The sequence below is a fragment of the Pipistrellus kuhlii genome, unplaced genomic scaffold (assembly GCF_014108245.1).
Source record: "Pipistrellus kuhlii isolate mPipKuh1 unplaced genomic scaffold, mPipKuh1.p scaffold_m20_p_11, whole genome shotgun sequence".
NCBI lineage: Eukaryota > Metazoa > Chordata > Mammalia > Chiroptera > Vespertilionidae > Pipistrellus > Pipistrellus kuhlii.
The window spans coordinates 11,749,754-11,766,877 of NW_023425416.1; the positions used below are offsets into that span (position 1 = coordinate 11,749,754).

At 37.1% G+C, this 17,124-nt stretch overlaps 1 protein-coding gene across 35 annotated transcripts in view; it reads right to left on the bottom strand.

Annotated features, from left to right (window-relative positions):
* Window positions 1–855: 855 nt before the first annotated feature.
* Window positions 856–17,124, bottom strand: part of LOC118715084 (sarcolemma associated protein) — a 129,654-nt gene continuing 113,385 nt past the window's right edge. For 19 of the 35 annotated variants that reach the window (XM_036430749.2, XM_036430744.2, XM_045579017.1 and 16 more), the window contains 5 exons: window positions 15,409–15,729; window positions 14,848–14,965; window positions 10,602–10,773; window positions 6,151–6,285; window positions 856–2,724 (listed from right to left, as the gene is read on the bottom strand). In XM_036430749.2, coding sequence (XP_036286642.1) covers window positions 2,632–2,724; window positions 6,151–6,285; window positions 10,602–10,773; window positions 14,848–14,965; window positions 15,409–15,729 — 839 coding nt within the window. In that variant the 3' untranslated portion in view covers window positions 856–2,631. Of the gene's footprint in view, window positions 2,725–4,097; window positions 4,188–6,150; window positions 6,286–7,355; window positions 7,461–10,601; window positions 10,774–14,847; window positions 14,966–15,408; window positions 15,730–17,124 lie in introns of those variants that run through there. The other 16 variants (XM_036430750.2, XM_036430745.2, XM_045579018.1 and 13 more) reach the window with 3 other exon arrangements.

The following is a 17,124-nucleotide window of genomic DNA, read 5'->3' on the forward strand; positions in this document are numbered from 1 at the left end:
TACTTTGCAGTTCTATCTCATTCACACATAGAAAATCTCAACATTTGAGCCACTTTAAACAGATGTAATGGTTCACCTAAATACTGCCGGATTTTTTCTAGTACGACATTCTCATAAACACTCATTTGGCACTCAAATGACAGTTCACATACATTATCTTTTTAATTTTCATACCACCTCTAAAACGATAGATGCTATCCTCTCTATTTTATAAAGGAGGAAGTGGAGGCTCAGGGAAGATAAATGATTTGCCCTAGGCAACACGGCTGATAAAAAGCAGAGTCAGGATGCCAATTTGGTTCTGTTTAGCTTCAAACCCCCACGTTCTTTTCATTTTCTGACCCAGCCGTGTAGCGCCTTTGTATAATTCTTTAATGTATCATTATAGGGCTGTTCAATTCTTAACAGCTACGATTAAAATTTCTTAATGGCTCTATCACTACTAGTGAATAATCATACTCTTTATTTAACCTGGAAGTGAACTAAACAAAGCTGGAGGTGTTGCTTATGAATAGGCTCATTTATATTCTTAAGAAAAACTGGCAGTAACTACAAAACCTCATTTATTCAATTTAAATAAAGTAAATATTGATACTAGCCTTTACATTTAGAGAGACTTGTCTGGCAAGTGAGCATGTTTTAACAATAACCATAGTAAAAGAGAAAAAAAATTAAAGCACTATGTTAAATAAAAGGCTAATAAACCTAGAGGAAACAGCTCAGTGTTTTCTTTTAAACCCTGAAGAACACCAAACATATGTGTTGAACAAAGAGTCATTTTAAGAAAAGACTTATTAACAATCCAGTCGTAGAGCCAGCACTAAGAATTTCAATGATATCCAACTCAAAAATGCATAGGGAGTAAATTATTTTATTAAATCATGCACATCACGTGTGTTAGTGCAAATAGTTTAATCTGTACTCCAGAAATTCTATTGTACTTTATATCTTTACAAAATAGATTTAAAACAATTATTTACTTTAAAAAATGTAATTCTGAAGTTAAGCATTTCAGAACAATATTTGCAATAACCTATATACAAGAGGTACTGGGTACCACTGGCATATTAGCATTCTGTGGTGGAGTGGCTTCCTGCAACAGAAAATGATGAAATGAACTATATATGACAGTATTTCCTACAAGTCATCTGTGACTAATTCCTCCATAAATCTAGTGATCCTCCCAACAGCCAATCCCGAATAGCTTAAAACATAACCTTTAAAGTACAAACAGTGACTGCCAAACATCACAAGGCAAATTATATCCTAAACTTCTATTTCAATATTTGGCTAGGCCTGTGGATTGCCACAGAACATTCAAGCCAGTTCATTGACATCGCCTCCTGGCCTTCATTGACTGAAAAATTTAGCTATGCGATACTTTAGGATAGATTCTATGATCTAAACAAACTTTATTGACATGACTGTGGTGCTACACAAAACCACCTCTGTGTTTTAAATTTATATATCAAGCAGTGTTTAGGTGCTTCACTGAGCCTGGAACGCTATTAATCTTGGGAATAGTGCTTCTCATTAACAGAACATACCAATTAACAATTAAAAGAAAATAACCATTTGCATATCCAACCAGGAAATCTGTTGGTAGGTAACAACAGTATACTTCGAACATTAATTAGCTTTGAAATAACCATAATCAAATTAAGTCAGTAAAAGCTTATCTAAAGAGAAATTAATTCTTTCTTCAATTAAACATGCTTTGGAGGAAGAGATGATAGAAAAAAAAAAATCATGCTTCCTAAAATGCTGTATATGAAAAAGTAACTTGGCTTTAAAGAAAATATCTCTTTAAATACATGAGGTTTAATAAATTACATTCCAATTGACTCAACAGTTTGGTTTACTGCACTGAAATTATATAATTTCTATGTTTTTGCTTCCAGAAATTCTTCAGTTTGCTTGAGAAAATACTCTCATGGAAAGTTTTTCAAAGTTGATGTCCTCCACATCGTCAAGTCACATTAAGGCTAAACAAGCGTGCACATATTGCCCAAAGTATCACTAGAGCAGAATACTTTCCAAGTGTATTATTTCTCCTTAAGAAAAAAAAAAAAAAAAAATCCACACAAAGAGTTGTCTCTAAGTCTTGTTCCCAATAGCTCAGTGGTTTTATAACAAGTAAAAATGGCGTAAATATGTAAAAAATATATATATGTGTATATATTTCAAACTGATAGGCACTGAGCACACAGGGCCTCTCTTCCCATGTATACATCGGTTGTTTGGTTTGGGTAATTAACGAATCAGAAAAGTGAATTATCTGGCCTTCAGAATTGAGAGTAAAATACCCATAAATTTAATGTTATAAATAATCTGGTGTACCAAGAAGCCTACTTTAGGCCACCATAATATTCAGAACCCCAACATACTAATTTAAAAATTACATGAAAAATTGCAAGCAAGTTATTGCTTACAATAAAGTCACAATTTTATATTCTCTTTATAGACAGATACATTTTATATAATTTAAAGCAATGACCCTACAGCTGTATTCTTGCACTTCTGTCTGCTGTTTTAAGAGGTAAAAAGGAAGAAAATGGTTCTGTTTATCCCCAGCATGAGTGTGATGCCAGCTTCTAGAGGGAGGACGGTGTACGGACTCAAGAAACACTCTCATGGAGAAGCTCTGGCCAGACCTGGCACGTACAGCACGATGGCTGTTACTGCAACCAGGGCAGCCAACATGGGCATCCAGGGCCAGGGTTTCTGTGTGGAAAGAAACCAAGAGTCAATATCACATTCTCCCCTCTCCTTTCATACCTATTAACCCCTTGGGTTCCAGAGAGTCCTGAATATTTAGACTATTAGAAAAACCTTATCTTTGCATAAGGAAATATTTTAAAAAGAAAGGAAATAACGGTGAGGGAGAGCAGGTGTGAGGAGAGTCATAACAGCAGGAACTCTTTTAGAGGACCACTGTGAGGGAGCCCAATACATCTCAGGCAGTCCTGGGCAGTTTTCAGTTTTGTTGCAGCTAAAACCCAACAGTGACTTCTAAGCAACCCTCTGGGCTCAGCCTGCTTTATTTACTCCAGTACCCATATGTTACAACTAATTGATGTACACAGATGCCTGGAGTATGTTTCTGCCTAAAGTGTTTACTTCTTGATAAAAACCAGACTCACATGGTAGGATAGTTTTATACAAAAGGCTGGTCAGTAAGGTGATCGAAAGAAAATGGTCTAAGCTTTGATGCTCAAATTTGAAACCACATAAGACAAAATCAGACGGGGTTCAAGATAGGAAGTGCTACTTAGGGACTCTGTCTGTCTGATACTATTGGTAAAGACCATGTCCAGTGTAATAATGTCATGTGATCATCTCATTTGATCTACTAACATGCATGCCTATTAGAAGCAAACATGGATGGGCTGTTCCCTGTTAACTTTCAGAGGGCTTTATATTATCAACTCGCTTTTGGTTGAGAGCTTTATTTTTACTAGTGTTTTTATTAAGAAAGTTGGCTTTTAAGGAAATATTCTAATGTTGCAGACCAGAGCTCAGAAAGATATGGGCTAAGTTTACTCTCCTAAGTAAATGCACATTGGGGTTGAGATTGTGAGCCAATGGTCCATTATGTTAATCTTATCCTTTCTCATCTTCATAGCCATAGTGTAAATATAGGCAAGGATTAAAACAAAGAAACTCTACACTATGGAAAAGAAGAGGGAAGGGAAGAGGGGAAAGAAAGCTGGCTGAAAACTTCAAAGAGGCAAACTCTTCATTTCTCATTAAAGTTTGATTAAAAATGTAATTGGGAAGGGACACTAATATTGCAGGAATTCATAGCTTACTCCAGTTTGTTAGAGACAAAGACTCAGTTAAAGGCAAAATATTAACAACTGGTTAGGTTGGAATTAATTCATTGTTAGCATTACTACAAAGGAAACAAGACAAAATGTTACATGATTAGTTGATTGTTCAGTTCATTCAAATGACACAATACATGGCATACTAAATGAAGGGTTTGCTTCAGGTAACAAAATACCCGTGTGGTTTTTGCCATGCACTTTATTACAAATATGGTACAAACAGGTGACGGGAACAAACAGACAAGGACTCAACAGTAGTGCTTGTACCTTTCTCTACCACAATGGACCGAAACACCAAAACAGGAAAGCCAGGAATAGGCCGATGAATACGGCTGGGACGGGTTGTAATATGGAAGGCTAAAGAAGGGAAGGGATATTAAAATCATTTTATGCTACAAAAAATCAGATATGATTTAGACCCCAAGGGGGTGGGAGGAAGGGTAGAAGACTGAGGTAACAGCAGTATTAGCACTCAGGTTTTGCACTGATTCAAACATTTTAAAGACATCTAATACAATCCAGAATGATGGACTGTGGTATGTAAGTTGACAAACTGCAGCCTAAGAGGAACAGCTGGAGGAATGGGCAATGTGGGGGTGTCTAACATCCTAATGAAAGGCAGTATGTTAAGACAGAGCAATGACAATACCTCAACAACTGATGCTCTGCTTGACAGTACATTATTTGTGCTTCATACGTGGAATCCATTATTTGACATGAGTATTTTGGAAATGGCTAAAATTTATTTGATCTCTCCATCAAAACACCAAAACTCTCTTGCTGTTGCTTTAAAGCTTAAAAATAAATGCCCTATGCATGTTTCTAAGCCAAATAAGAGAGCTGACATATGTATGATAAATCATTTGGTATATGAAGACAGGCAGCTAAGGGCTTTAGGCTATATTACCAAATATAAACAATTATTAACTTAGGAGGAAATTACTACAATGAGTGTTATTACAGAGTAACACTTTAGTACCACACGTCCATATCATAAATAAAAGGATATTCACCCTTAAGGTAAATTATTTGTAGTTACAAATAATAATAATAATAATAATAATAATAATAATGATAATGTTACTCTACAAAAGGCTCTAAATGGTGCAGGGAATCCATTCTGATTATGCTAGATGTCTTCACAGGTTAATTTAGTAGAAGGTAGACTGAAATTCCATATTCAGAAGGATATGAATTAACATAAAAGGAGTAATCAAACTTGGAATCAAACCATTATGATCTGATTTTAGAAGAGTTCTGTATTCTATATTTTCAAAACAAATGCACTCTATTTTTGCTTAGCATACAGCCTCCAGAACCCATTCATCAACTTCTAAAAGGCTTCTAACTAAGCCACATGCCTTTATTTAAAAGAAACACACTAGGACTTTCTTTGGCAAAGGAAGGACAGCTGGACACAACTCATGAGCATTTTGTGACGGCCATGCAACATCACTCTTTTGCACTTGGGCTGTGAGTTAAGCAAAGTGCCTTCCTCTGCAGGAAGTGTGTGTCTCCCGCAGTGTCCGAGCCATGGCAAAGGTCTGAAGTAAGTCACAGCACATCCAACCACACTGAACATCATCTATTAGTTAGGTCCCACAAAGGCAATGATCACCAAAACATGTAACACAACATTTATTTAGTACCACATCTTTTTAAAGACCATCTGCCTTTCTAGCAAATGAAAAACAAATTAATATTAAACCCAGTTTATACTAAAACATTCCAACTTCACACGTGTGCACACACACATATGCACACACATAGCCCTACAGAAACTCTTTAATATTTCCTAACATTTATGGGAAGCCAAGAACACTCTAAATTTTTTTTTTTTTTTTTTTTTTTTAGGAATGTGCCTTAGTGAGAAAGTTATTAGTATAAAATAAAAACCATAATAAAGTTCCCATTTTTGGACACAGCCAAATGCTAAGGAGTCAACATGAACTACTCTTTCTTAGATGGGACTCTGGTGGTACAAAGCTTCATTTCCCAGCCAGTAGAAAAAAGAGCCAGAAAGTGGGACAGAAGTTCAGATTCATGAGGGAAAAGCTGACCGTTCTTAGGCAATTATTCTCTTGCAAACAAGGCCCTTGCTCCTCAGGCTCTTCTAGGAGTATAGGTTAAAGGGGCAAATTCTTAACTAAAAATTTTGACAACACAGTGATTCCATCATGGCATTTCATAATGAAAAGTTTAGTTTATGTGTACTGTAGGCCTTAGTTTCTCAAATCAGTAATGAAATCCTCTGAAGAATTGATTTCAGGGCTCTCACCTGCCTCTCAATCAAAGCGAAGCCAAGTTTGCAAAGACTTACATTATTTCCTGTTTCTCGGAGCAGCTTCAGGTTGTCTTTACATTGTTTGAGCTCATCTGTGATTGATTGTTTTTCCTGCTCAGTCTTTTCAAACTTCAACTTCAGTTCTGAGAGTACAGTCTGTGTCTTTTCATACTAAAGGCAAAGAAAAAAGAGTGTGCAGACTCAACTTAAATGGGTATGAAGTTATGGTTCTAGTCAGGCTTATATACCAGACCCTATTTAGTCACCTGCAAAACCAAAGTCAAGCCTTTTTGTTTTAAGAAGGATAAGAATCATTTACACTAATAATAAGGAGTCTTTAATGTTAACTTGATTCTATGTAAGAATTTTCTGGCTCTGAAGTTAAAAAAAAATTAAGAGACGTCACTAGTGTGTCATCTGTTTCTAATATAAAGGGTCACTTTTTCCACTAAGTGAGTTAGAGGAGAAAAATAAAATTTCAAACTGAGCAAAAGAAAAGAAGTGAAGAAAAACTCCATAGCTTAATTAAATGGCAAGTTTAGAAAGTATGAGTTTATATCCTGGTAAGTAGTATCAGCCAAGCTATTTTAGTCGTGAAGTAGAATTAATCCCCATTAGTTATCCTTTAATCCAGCATCACAGATTATGAAAATGTTCCAGATAAATGGATTTCTAGGCAAATAAAGCAAAGAAATATATCTAAGGCAGCAGTCGCCAACCTGCTGGTCTAAGGTACCAACCACTATGAGTACGGACATTTCTATCTCTCAACTTAAACTTATAAGCATCAATTAAAAGTTAAGTTTTAAAAATGTGTTCCTCGCCGTAACCGGTTTGGCTCAGTGGATAGAGCATCGGCCTGAAGACTCAAGGGTCCCAGGTTCAATTCCTGTCAAGGGCATGTACCTTGGTTGTGGGCACATCCCCAGTGGGGGGTGTGCAGGAGGCAGCTGATCAATGTTTCTAACTCTCTATTCCTCTCCCTTTCCCTCTGTAAAAAATCAATAAAATATTGCAATATATTAAAAAAATAAAAATGTGTTCCTGATAGACATTATAGAAAAATGTCTATAGAAAAGTGAAACAAACTACTTCCTGCTCTGAAAAAACAGTTCACAGTATATAATTTTCAGACACACTAGCTAGCCTTCAAAAAGACAGGTGAGGTCAATGAGAAATACAGTATGGTTTGCCCCTGCTTTAAATGCCCTGGGAGGCAGGAATTCTAGTCTGGTTCCACTTCTAGATATTGCATCTTACATGCAAGCTGGGCTCCCAAAGAGTAAAGACTGTTCTGCTGCTGGCTGTGCCTTTGTCTCGGCTTCTGCTGCCCCACTCTGCCATCTCTGAAGATTTTGGAAGAAAGACAAGGGCTGAGTAGAAAATAAATATAGCATGGGTCTGCCATACCAGAAAGGTTTCTCTTCTTCCCTAAACATAGCCCACGAGGCTGGGAAGTTTCTAATCCTTTCTGCCTGTATCCTAAAAATTCTATAATGCAATTACCTTGGAGCTTATCATTATGCACCCCAAAGTAATTCATTTGCAACAGATTACACAGGTATAAGGTAAGTGACTAAAGAGGGTAAAAATGTATAAAAACATTAGTCTGAAGAGGTGGGGGAAGAGGCTTGGGGGTCAGCAGAAAAGTCACCAGAAAATGGGGAGGAAGATACGTGTACAGAAAAGGAGGAAAAATATGAAAGGAGCTCCTTGTTACCTACCAAAGTCCCCAGAACAAGTCCAGATAATATACCAGAGAGTGAATTAAGGAGCAAGATTCATGGACTTCAGGACAGCTTTTTTGTGTGGGGTCTGTGGACTTCCTTCCAGAAGGCAGAGGTTATGGGCAAGCTGCCAAGGCAAATTTAGTGTACCTAGACAAGTCTGTGCCTTAGAATATAATCAACTCTCAATGATCTGATTCTTAACAGTGAAAATAGAGCAGAAATGAAAAGTGCTTTCATTTAATTTCCCCTTACTTTCCCTTCCCACCATTTTCACATCCAGCCTGCCCTTCACACCCAAGCACTTAGCCATTTCTCCGCTCCAGGAGTTGTGAAGCTGAAAGACAGGAAGGCAGCTCGGTCAGGAGATCGGCTGCTCACCTTCATCACGTGAGAGGGGCAGGAAGAACTCTGGCCTCGGGACAAGACAGTGAGGCCAAACAACTTTTCTGAGTTAGTCTTTGCAAGGTGACTTGTATATTCAGTGTACTATAAACTCATAGATATTCCTACTAATATGCAGATGCTTTTTAAAGACAAATATAAAGATGATTACCATTATTTTTCTCTTAATACTGAAGGTAAAATGTACCGTTCTCATGTATTTGTCTTTGTTAAATATTCAAATAAAAGCTGCCACCTGTAAAAGTTTAATTGTTGTAACAAAGGTCACCTTCTGCAATCTTAGTTTCATATCTTGCTTGGATATCACTTTTGCTCTATCTTACTTTCTAACTCAGAGGTGAGAAATGAGCTCATTCTTATTAAAAGGGAAATACCACACAATATTTCCAACACTTTTGGTTTTCTTCTTAAATAACCTTGCTTATTAGCTGGTAATATTTTAGCCCTTTACAGTGCTGAAGATACATAATTATGATACTACACATGATTCTATGAGAGAAAGGAAAAGAGGGATATTGAAAGGGAAGAATATATATGCATTAATAAAAGGTAGTAATTCATTTGCAACAGATTACACAGATATAAGAATCTCAGTAAAGAACAGTTTAGTTACAGACTAGTATCCAATAGTTGACATCATAACAAACAGAAAGAGAAGCAATTTTACATTACAAAGGAGTGTGATGACTACACATCATTTCACAATGGAAAACAATGAACAAGAAAACAGAAAAGAAACATATTGACAAGATCAGACATATTTTTAAATATGTTGCATTTAATGCAATCCAAAGGCTATCAACAATTTAGATGCCGTGACATGCCACTGCCATTTGTGGAAATAGTTAAAGCATTTTGCACTGATGGCTCGGTAACCAAAAACAGGCAAACAAATAATGCAACAAAAACGGTAATGCATTCATAGTAACATACAACAGAATCATCTTCCAACCACAGCATTCTTCCCAGATTTTGAAAGAATTATGGCATATGGACTGGAAGAACACAAAGTGCTTACAGTATTAAATACTTGGGTATTTACTTTGGCACAAAATTTGTGTTCCAACTAAATAAAATGGGATTTCTCCCCAAACATATATCCTTAGCAAGAGGATAAAAATGAACATATTACAAAATCAATATGGCAACATATACTGTTACAGTTGTTGTTTTTTTCCCCCTTTAGGAACAAACATGAAGACAGAATAATAATCATTTTCCAGTTCAGGATACTACAAGGAAAGGAAAGTGCAAAGGAAAACTGCATTCATTAAACAGATTTTCTAAAAACAATTTTGGGAAAATTTGTTATTAAAGACAGAGAACTGTCCTTAACTTCCTTCTATTTATAATGAATCCTTTGTTTAACAGAGTCTACAACTAGGGTGGGCCCTGACCAGTAAGTAGATCAAAATGCACCAGCCTTCTCCATGCCCAGAGCTGGTCAGGAGGCAATGCAGGCCAAGAGTACAAGGCCAGTAGGACTGAACACAGCTCTTACCACCACATTGTTAACATCAGGTCTTTGCTCAGAAGAGGTTGGGTGGGGTCTCTGCTCCAAAGTCATCCTTCACCATTTTAAATATGATTTTTTTTTAAAAGCCATCAAGTCAAGGTTTTAAGCAAAGTAACATGAAACAGGAACATGCATATTTGTGAAGAAGGGGAAAATGAGATGGGGGTTGTGGGAATACAGTCAAAGGTCATAGAATATGTGTTTGGCTGGCTGGCTATTAGGTGCATTTTAAGTAACTTTTCAGGCCTGAGGGGTTTAAACAGCATTATGGTGTGGCTTCACTTTATTTTCCATAGTATTCTTTTGTTCTTTTTTTTTTTAAAATATATTTTTATTGATTTCAGAGAGGAAGGAAAAGGTGGAAAGAGATAGAGACACCAATGATGAGGGAGAATTATTGATGGGCTGCCTCCTGCATGCCCCACACTGGGTGGGGATTGAACCCACAACCCTGGCATGTGTCCTGATTGAGAATCGAACTGTGATCTCCTGGTTCATAGGTTGATTCTCACCAGCTGAGCATTTTCCAAAGTATTCTAAGTTAAGTGAGATACTATCTTTGAAAGGGTTAAGTGACTTCGTACAAAGGGCTTTTCATACAGGACAACTAACTGGTACAGAAAAATTTTTAATGTAATTTTATATATTTATATTTTTAATGGTTTGGTCTAAATATAAATTCTCTATATATGGACTACGATACACAGCTAGAGATCACCAAGCAGAGATGTTCCAAGCATCAAGGTAACGTAACTTGATTTCTAACTAGCATGAATATCTGATTTGCTTTTGGCTTTAAGTCCAACCATAATGGGGCTTATAATGTCTTTCCGCTTTACCTCTTTCTGTACATCCTTTGCTTGGTTTTCAGCCTTACTGAGAAGAGTTTTTAAATCAGTCGAATCCCGAAGATGCTGTTCTTTCAAGGATCCCATCTGATTTTCAAGCTCTTTCCTTGTCATTTGAAGGATGCCGAGATCACTGGTAAGCTCTAAACTCTGCTTCTGAGAACTGTAAGATAAATATTCACATTTATTCATGTATAAACTAGACTCAGCAGGAAGTCCAATTCCTTAAACATTTCACTAGGAGGGATGGAGTCTTCAGAGGAGAAAAGAAAAGCATATAAAAAAAAATAAGAGTTTCAATAAGTAAAAAGTGTCAAAACAATAAAGAATGCAAGTAAGTTTAAAGCTGTGTCCTTTTTGTAGATAATCACATAAAGGTTGAAATTTAAAAATAGAAGTAGAAGGTGACTATATTTTGTTATATCACATTATATTAACTATGATAAAAGATTCAGTGTAGGTCTTCTACAGGAAGAATACCATGTGCTTCAGCTATTTATTATAAGTACTTGACAAATAGGATGGGGGATAGAAACTCACAGTGTAGAAGTCACTGCCAATTCAAGTAAAGATAAACCTACTCAAATGAGAAGACACACTAAAATGGGGAGAAGCACAGGACAAAGAACCAGGAGGCTGGGGCTCCTCTTTGAGTGTGGGATGTTAAGCAAATCACTTAAGTGGTATAATACCATGCTCTCAGATCTGTGCCAGGCACCATGCTATATAGACACAGATAACACAAGGAGAGTCTCAGTGCCCTCCATGGAACTCAGTTTCTGAGGCTGTTTTCTAGCCTATGATTACTACATTTTAAAACTTCATTTAAAAAAACAACCACAATTTACACATTAGAAAAACTGCTTGATAGCATAAACAGAAATTCTTTATTCAATTCCTTTTACATCACAGACAACAAAGAACAAAAGACCTGAATAGTGTAGTTATGTTAAAGAATTTGGCTTCTAGGACCTGGCTGGGTAGCTTAGTTGGTGAGGGCATCATCCCAATACAGCAAGGTTGCGGGTTCAATTTCCAGTCAGGGCACATACAAGAATCAACCAACGAATGTATAATGAAGTGGAACAACAAATCGATCTCTCTCTCTCTCTCTCTTTCTCCCCCTCACCCTTCTGCTCTCTCAAGTCTATTAAAAAGATAATTTGGTTCTCATATACAAATGAAAAAGCTAGAGGAGGATAAGGTCTTCAAAAGGACAGTTTTATGCCTCTCAGAATGATTCATACGACTCAGGATATAACTGAGGTACAATCCTATATAATAAACCCTAATATGCAAATCAACCAACGGTGGAACGACCAGTTGCTATGACACACACTTATCACCAGGAGGCAGATGCTCAACGCAGGAGCATCGCTCAGCTAGACACTGGGCTCACGGCTGGAGAGTGCAGCAGCAGTGGCGGGAGCGCTAAGGACCCCTCAGGTGTCCCAAACTGTGAGAGGGTGCAGGCCAGGCTGAGGGCACTGGGCTTCTAGTGTAGTATACTAGTAAGTCACATTTTGATTGTATGCGAGGCATGTTCTTAGGGGGCAGGTCTGATATCAAGCCAATATAGCCAGGAACTAAATGGCATAAAATAACCTGTGAAGAAAGACTAGTTTCTAAATACGAGTATGCTGGGGAGGCTTACCAAATAAATTTAGAGAACTACTAAACCAGAAGTTTAAGAAATTAATTTATCTTAAATAGTATATATAACTTAGACAGTCAGCTTAACCAACCATCTAGTATGAATATTCCAAACTCTGTGACTATATATATATATTTCCCTCTCCATTCTTCTTTGAAATCAATATATATATATATATATATATATTAGAGGCCTGGTGAATGGATTTGTGCATGGTGGGGTCCCTTGGCCTGGTCTGTGGGGATCAGGCTGAAACTGGCTCTCCGACATATCCTGAGGGGTCCTGGATTGTGAGAGGGCACAGGCCAGGCTTAGGGACCCCACTGGTGTATGATCAGGGCCAGGGAGGGACCACAGGAGGGCTCCAGGGCCTGTCTAGCCCATCTCGCCCAGTCCCAATTGGCTGAACCCCAGCAGCAAACTAACCTACTGGTCGGAGCGTTTGCCTTCTGGTGGTCAGTGCACATCAGAGTGATTGGTCAAACGGTCGAACAAATGGTAGGACACTTAGAATATTAGGCTTTTATTATATAGGATATAATGTGTTTCTTTTGTTTGTTTTTTTATATTTTATTGATTTTTTTTTACAGAGAGGAAAGGAGAGGGATAGAAAGCTAGAAACATCAATGAGAAACATGGACCAGCTGCCTCCTGCACACCTCCTACCGGGGATGTGCCCGTAACCAATGTACATGCCCTTGACCGGAATCGAACCTGGGACCTTTCAGTCCACAGGCCCACACTCTATTCACTGAGCCAAACCAGTTTCGGCGAGGATATAATGTTTTTTATTGATTTTAGAGAGAGAGGAAGGGAGAAGGAGAAATAGAAACATTGATGAGAGCCCAGCCGGCGTGCTTGGTGGTTGAGCATCAACCTATGAACCAGGAGGTCACATTTTAATTCCCAGTCAGGGCACGTGCCCAGGCTGTGGGTTTGATCTCTGTTGTGAGGTATTGGGCTGTGCAGGAGGCAGCCAATCAAATGACTCTCTCATCAGTGATATTTCTATCTCCTTTTCCCTCTCCATTCTTCTTTGAAATCAATAAAAATATATTAAACACACACAAACACACTTTCCTTTAAATAAACAAACAATAACAACAACAAATCAAAACATCAATGAGAGAGAACATGGATCAGCTGCTTCCTGCATGCCCTTACTGGGGATTGAGCCCCTAACCCGGGAATGTGCCCTGACCAGGAATCAAACTAGCGACCTCCTGGTTCATGGGTCGAGGTTCAACCTCTGAGCCATGCCAGTTGGGCCCCTTTTTCTTTTGTTGTTAATCCTTAACTGATATATTTTTTTCCCATTGATTTTTAGAGAGAGGAAGAGAGACAGACAGAGAAAGAGAGAGAAACATCCATGTAGTCAATTGTTTGCCTCCAACATGAGCCCTGTCCAAGGTTGGGGATAGAGCCTGGGACCAAGGTACCCTTGACTGGAATTAAACCCTGGACTCTTCAGTCCAAGAGCTGAAGCCCTATCTACTGAGCCAAACCAGCTAGGGTGATCAATGACTTTTTGCTAGTCTTTTTTTTTTTTTTTTTTTTTTTTTTTTAATATATTTTATTAAATTTTTATAGAGAGAAAGAGAGGGATAGAAAGTTAGAAACATCAATGAGAGAGAATCATTGATCAGCTGCCTCTTGCACACCCCCTACTGGGGATGTACCCGCAACCAAGGTGCATGCCCTTGACCGGAATCGAACCCGGGACCTTTCAGTCCACAGGCTGACGCTCTATCCATTGAGCCAAACCGGTTTTGGCACTTTTTGCTAGTCTTAATGCTCTTGAGGAGAGTAAGCACAAGGCTAGTAAGAATAATGACTTCCATTTTGGTGTCTTGGGGAAAAGGAGGTGGATTAAGAGTAGCTTCACTAATAAACAGGTACTACTTTCATATTCTGAATATTAATACAAATGCTGTTTAAATAAAAACTTAGAACAGATAAAATTTTTAAGGAAAAATAAGTTTGAACTCTGCAACAAATGTTTGTGTGAAAACAGGACTCCACTAATATATTGAAGTAAATCTATTGCATTGATTGGTTTGCATGTAAGATACTGGATGTTAGAAAGATTTAACTGATTAGAGAATTCTTGATCTTATATATTATTGCTCTTTATGTAACCCTGTTTGAAGTCCAGAAGCTGAATTTGTGTCTTTTAATTGTATAAATTCTTTGTCATGGTTATCTCATCATCCTTTTAGTAAAAGAAGGAATCACAGGTGTGAAAGGAAAGCAAACTTCTATTTGAAATTTATTATTATTTAGTTTATAGGACAAATTCAATCATTAGTTATAGATCTTTGCTGTACATTTAGGAATTTTTTTTGGGGGGAAGGGAGCATTTAATAAACCTATACACCAAAAGGAAAGAATGTGTACCATGATGGTGGTGGTAGAAAAAGAATGCTGAAGCAGTCATGTAGCATGGTTAACCTGCCAAACAGCAAAATGAGACTGGCTGAACCTTTCGCTCCAAAAATATACTTAAGTATCAAAATTAAATTAACTTTAGATTAAAATGTAAGATAAAGACATATTTCACAGCTAAAAAGAGTTTTTGCATACTTGTGCAATTCTTTTTCTTGCCGCTGCAGTTCTGATGATAGCAAAACATTTTCCTTTTTTAGAGAATGGCATTCAGTTTCCAATAATTTCCATTCCTTTCTCAACTTCTCTAGTTCACCTAAAAGAATTCCAAAACATATTCATTAACATAGGAACATAACTTCCATAATTAAGAGAAAAAAAGGTGAAAAATTTCAGAGAACAACATACTTTCCCTCCTTCAAGAACATGTAGATTTTACATGGCTAGTCTTAGACTCCTATTACTCTGCATCTAAACCTCAAGAGAAGCCCCATCACTTTGAACTTTTGTAATCCCCTCCCCACTTCACTTTTATAAGACAAATCATTTTTAACAGTATTTAAATAAAACATAAAATTATAAAACATTTAGTTAATTCTAGAACTTGCAGACCTGAAGTTCTTATAGCCCCAATAGAAGACATTACTTTGTACAATCAATTGCTATCAAAGAGAAGAAAAGCCTGGATCGTTAATTTTTACAAGTTATATGGTTATCATTGTCAAGAGGTTAGAGCTTATGTAAAATACACTTATTCACCTTGTAGCCTTGTTGCTTCCTCTCTCTGCTGGTCTTCACACTGTTGACATCGAAGCTGAAAACTGTTTTGCAGACTTGTGATTTCTTTCTCATACTCAGACGCTGCTTTCCGCCACCGCTCAAGCTCACCTCGCACCTTCTTAAGCTCTTCTTGTAAAGAAGCAATGTCAGTGTCCCGCTCAGAGGCAGCCCTTTCTGCTGCTTGATGAAGAAGCAGAATTTCATCTCGGGCACTAAGCAGTTCATCTCGAGTGCTTGTGATTTCACTGTCCTTCTCCTCCCGGAGATTCTCAATATTGATGTGTAACCTCTGCAGTTGGGCTACAAAAGTATATTTATCTATCATTTTCTTAGTCCATAGTAACCAGCAATATAAGAACAGCCTATATGGGCCTGTGGTCACTACACAACCCAAGCTATCAGAGCTGTTTGTTGTTTTTGATTCGATTGTACGAACAATCTATGTTTAATGTAGAAAATGTCAAGATCCAGAAACACAAGGAGAAAAAAAACAAACCAATCTTTATTCCCCCCACACAGAGAAAGTAGCTTCTAATATTTGGACTTATTCTTCTGGATATTTTCTATGCATCTATACACATATGAGACAAAACAGGAAGGGATAATAATATGTGTAGTGCTCTCTATCCTGCTAGTGAGGAACATCTCTTAACAACAAAATAATTACCTATAACTTTTTGACGGATCCTTTATTTTAGACATTGTAGTCTGCTCAGTTTTTACTTAGGGTGAATTCCTAGATTGAGTATGCTTGATCAAATGGTAAATATTAGAAAAATCTTGGATGTTCTTGATTCAATTTTCTGTTCAAATGTCAACTCCTTAAAGAAGTCTTCTCTGATGACTTACCTAAAATATCCTATCTGTCATTCTCTAGCTGTTTACCTTGCCCTTATTGGATATCACATTATATATTTATTTGTTTTTTATCTTTTCACTAGACTGTACATCTCCTGCATGTTCTTTCCGCAATACTAGCAGAGTAAATAATCAAGAATTAATAAAATTAATGAATACTGCCTGGTTTTTAAACTTTATTTTTATTGTTGACACTATTACAGATGTCCCCATTCAAAGAGGTAGATTTTTAAAAGATCTGGTCTTGTGTCCTCATGATGGAACTGGAAATAATCTGTATGAAATAACACTTTGTTTAGGACTAGAAAATCTAGTTTTGGTTACTATAACACAAAAAAATTATAGGTAAAAAAAAGTTTCTCTGACAGAAGAAAATAATAATTAAAACAATCAAGAGGATTTAAGGTGGGGAGAGGAGAGGAGGAGGAGGTTGCTCCATAAATAAATATTAAAGAAAATATTAGGCCTTTTAAGTGTGCAGGAAACACTGAGGTAATAGGTTCAAAACCTGAAAAGACACAATGGCCAGTGATAGGAGGACCACTGATTTGTGGGTTAAGTTCTGAAATATACATGCTGGCACTAGGGGGCACTCATGGATGCTTAGGTAAAGCATCTTTAAAGACAAAAGGCAGCACCAAGTCACAGAAAATTGCCCATGTACAATACAGAATGGCAACATAGATGCAAATAAGATTTATATAAACTAATGAATAACAGCATTAAACTATAATAAGGGCTTAAAAAGTTTTCAACTTAAAATGATATACAACTTACACCAGAAATTCTAATTCGACCATAATAAAATTTAAAAATTTTAACAGCTCAAATACTCCA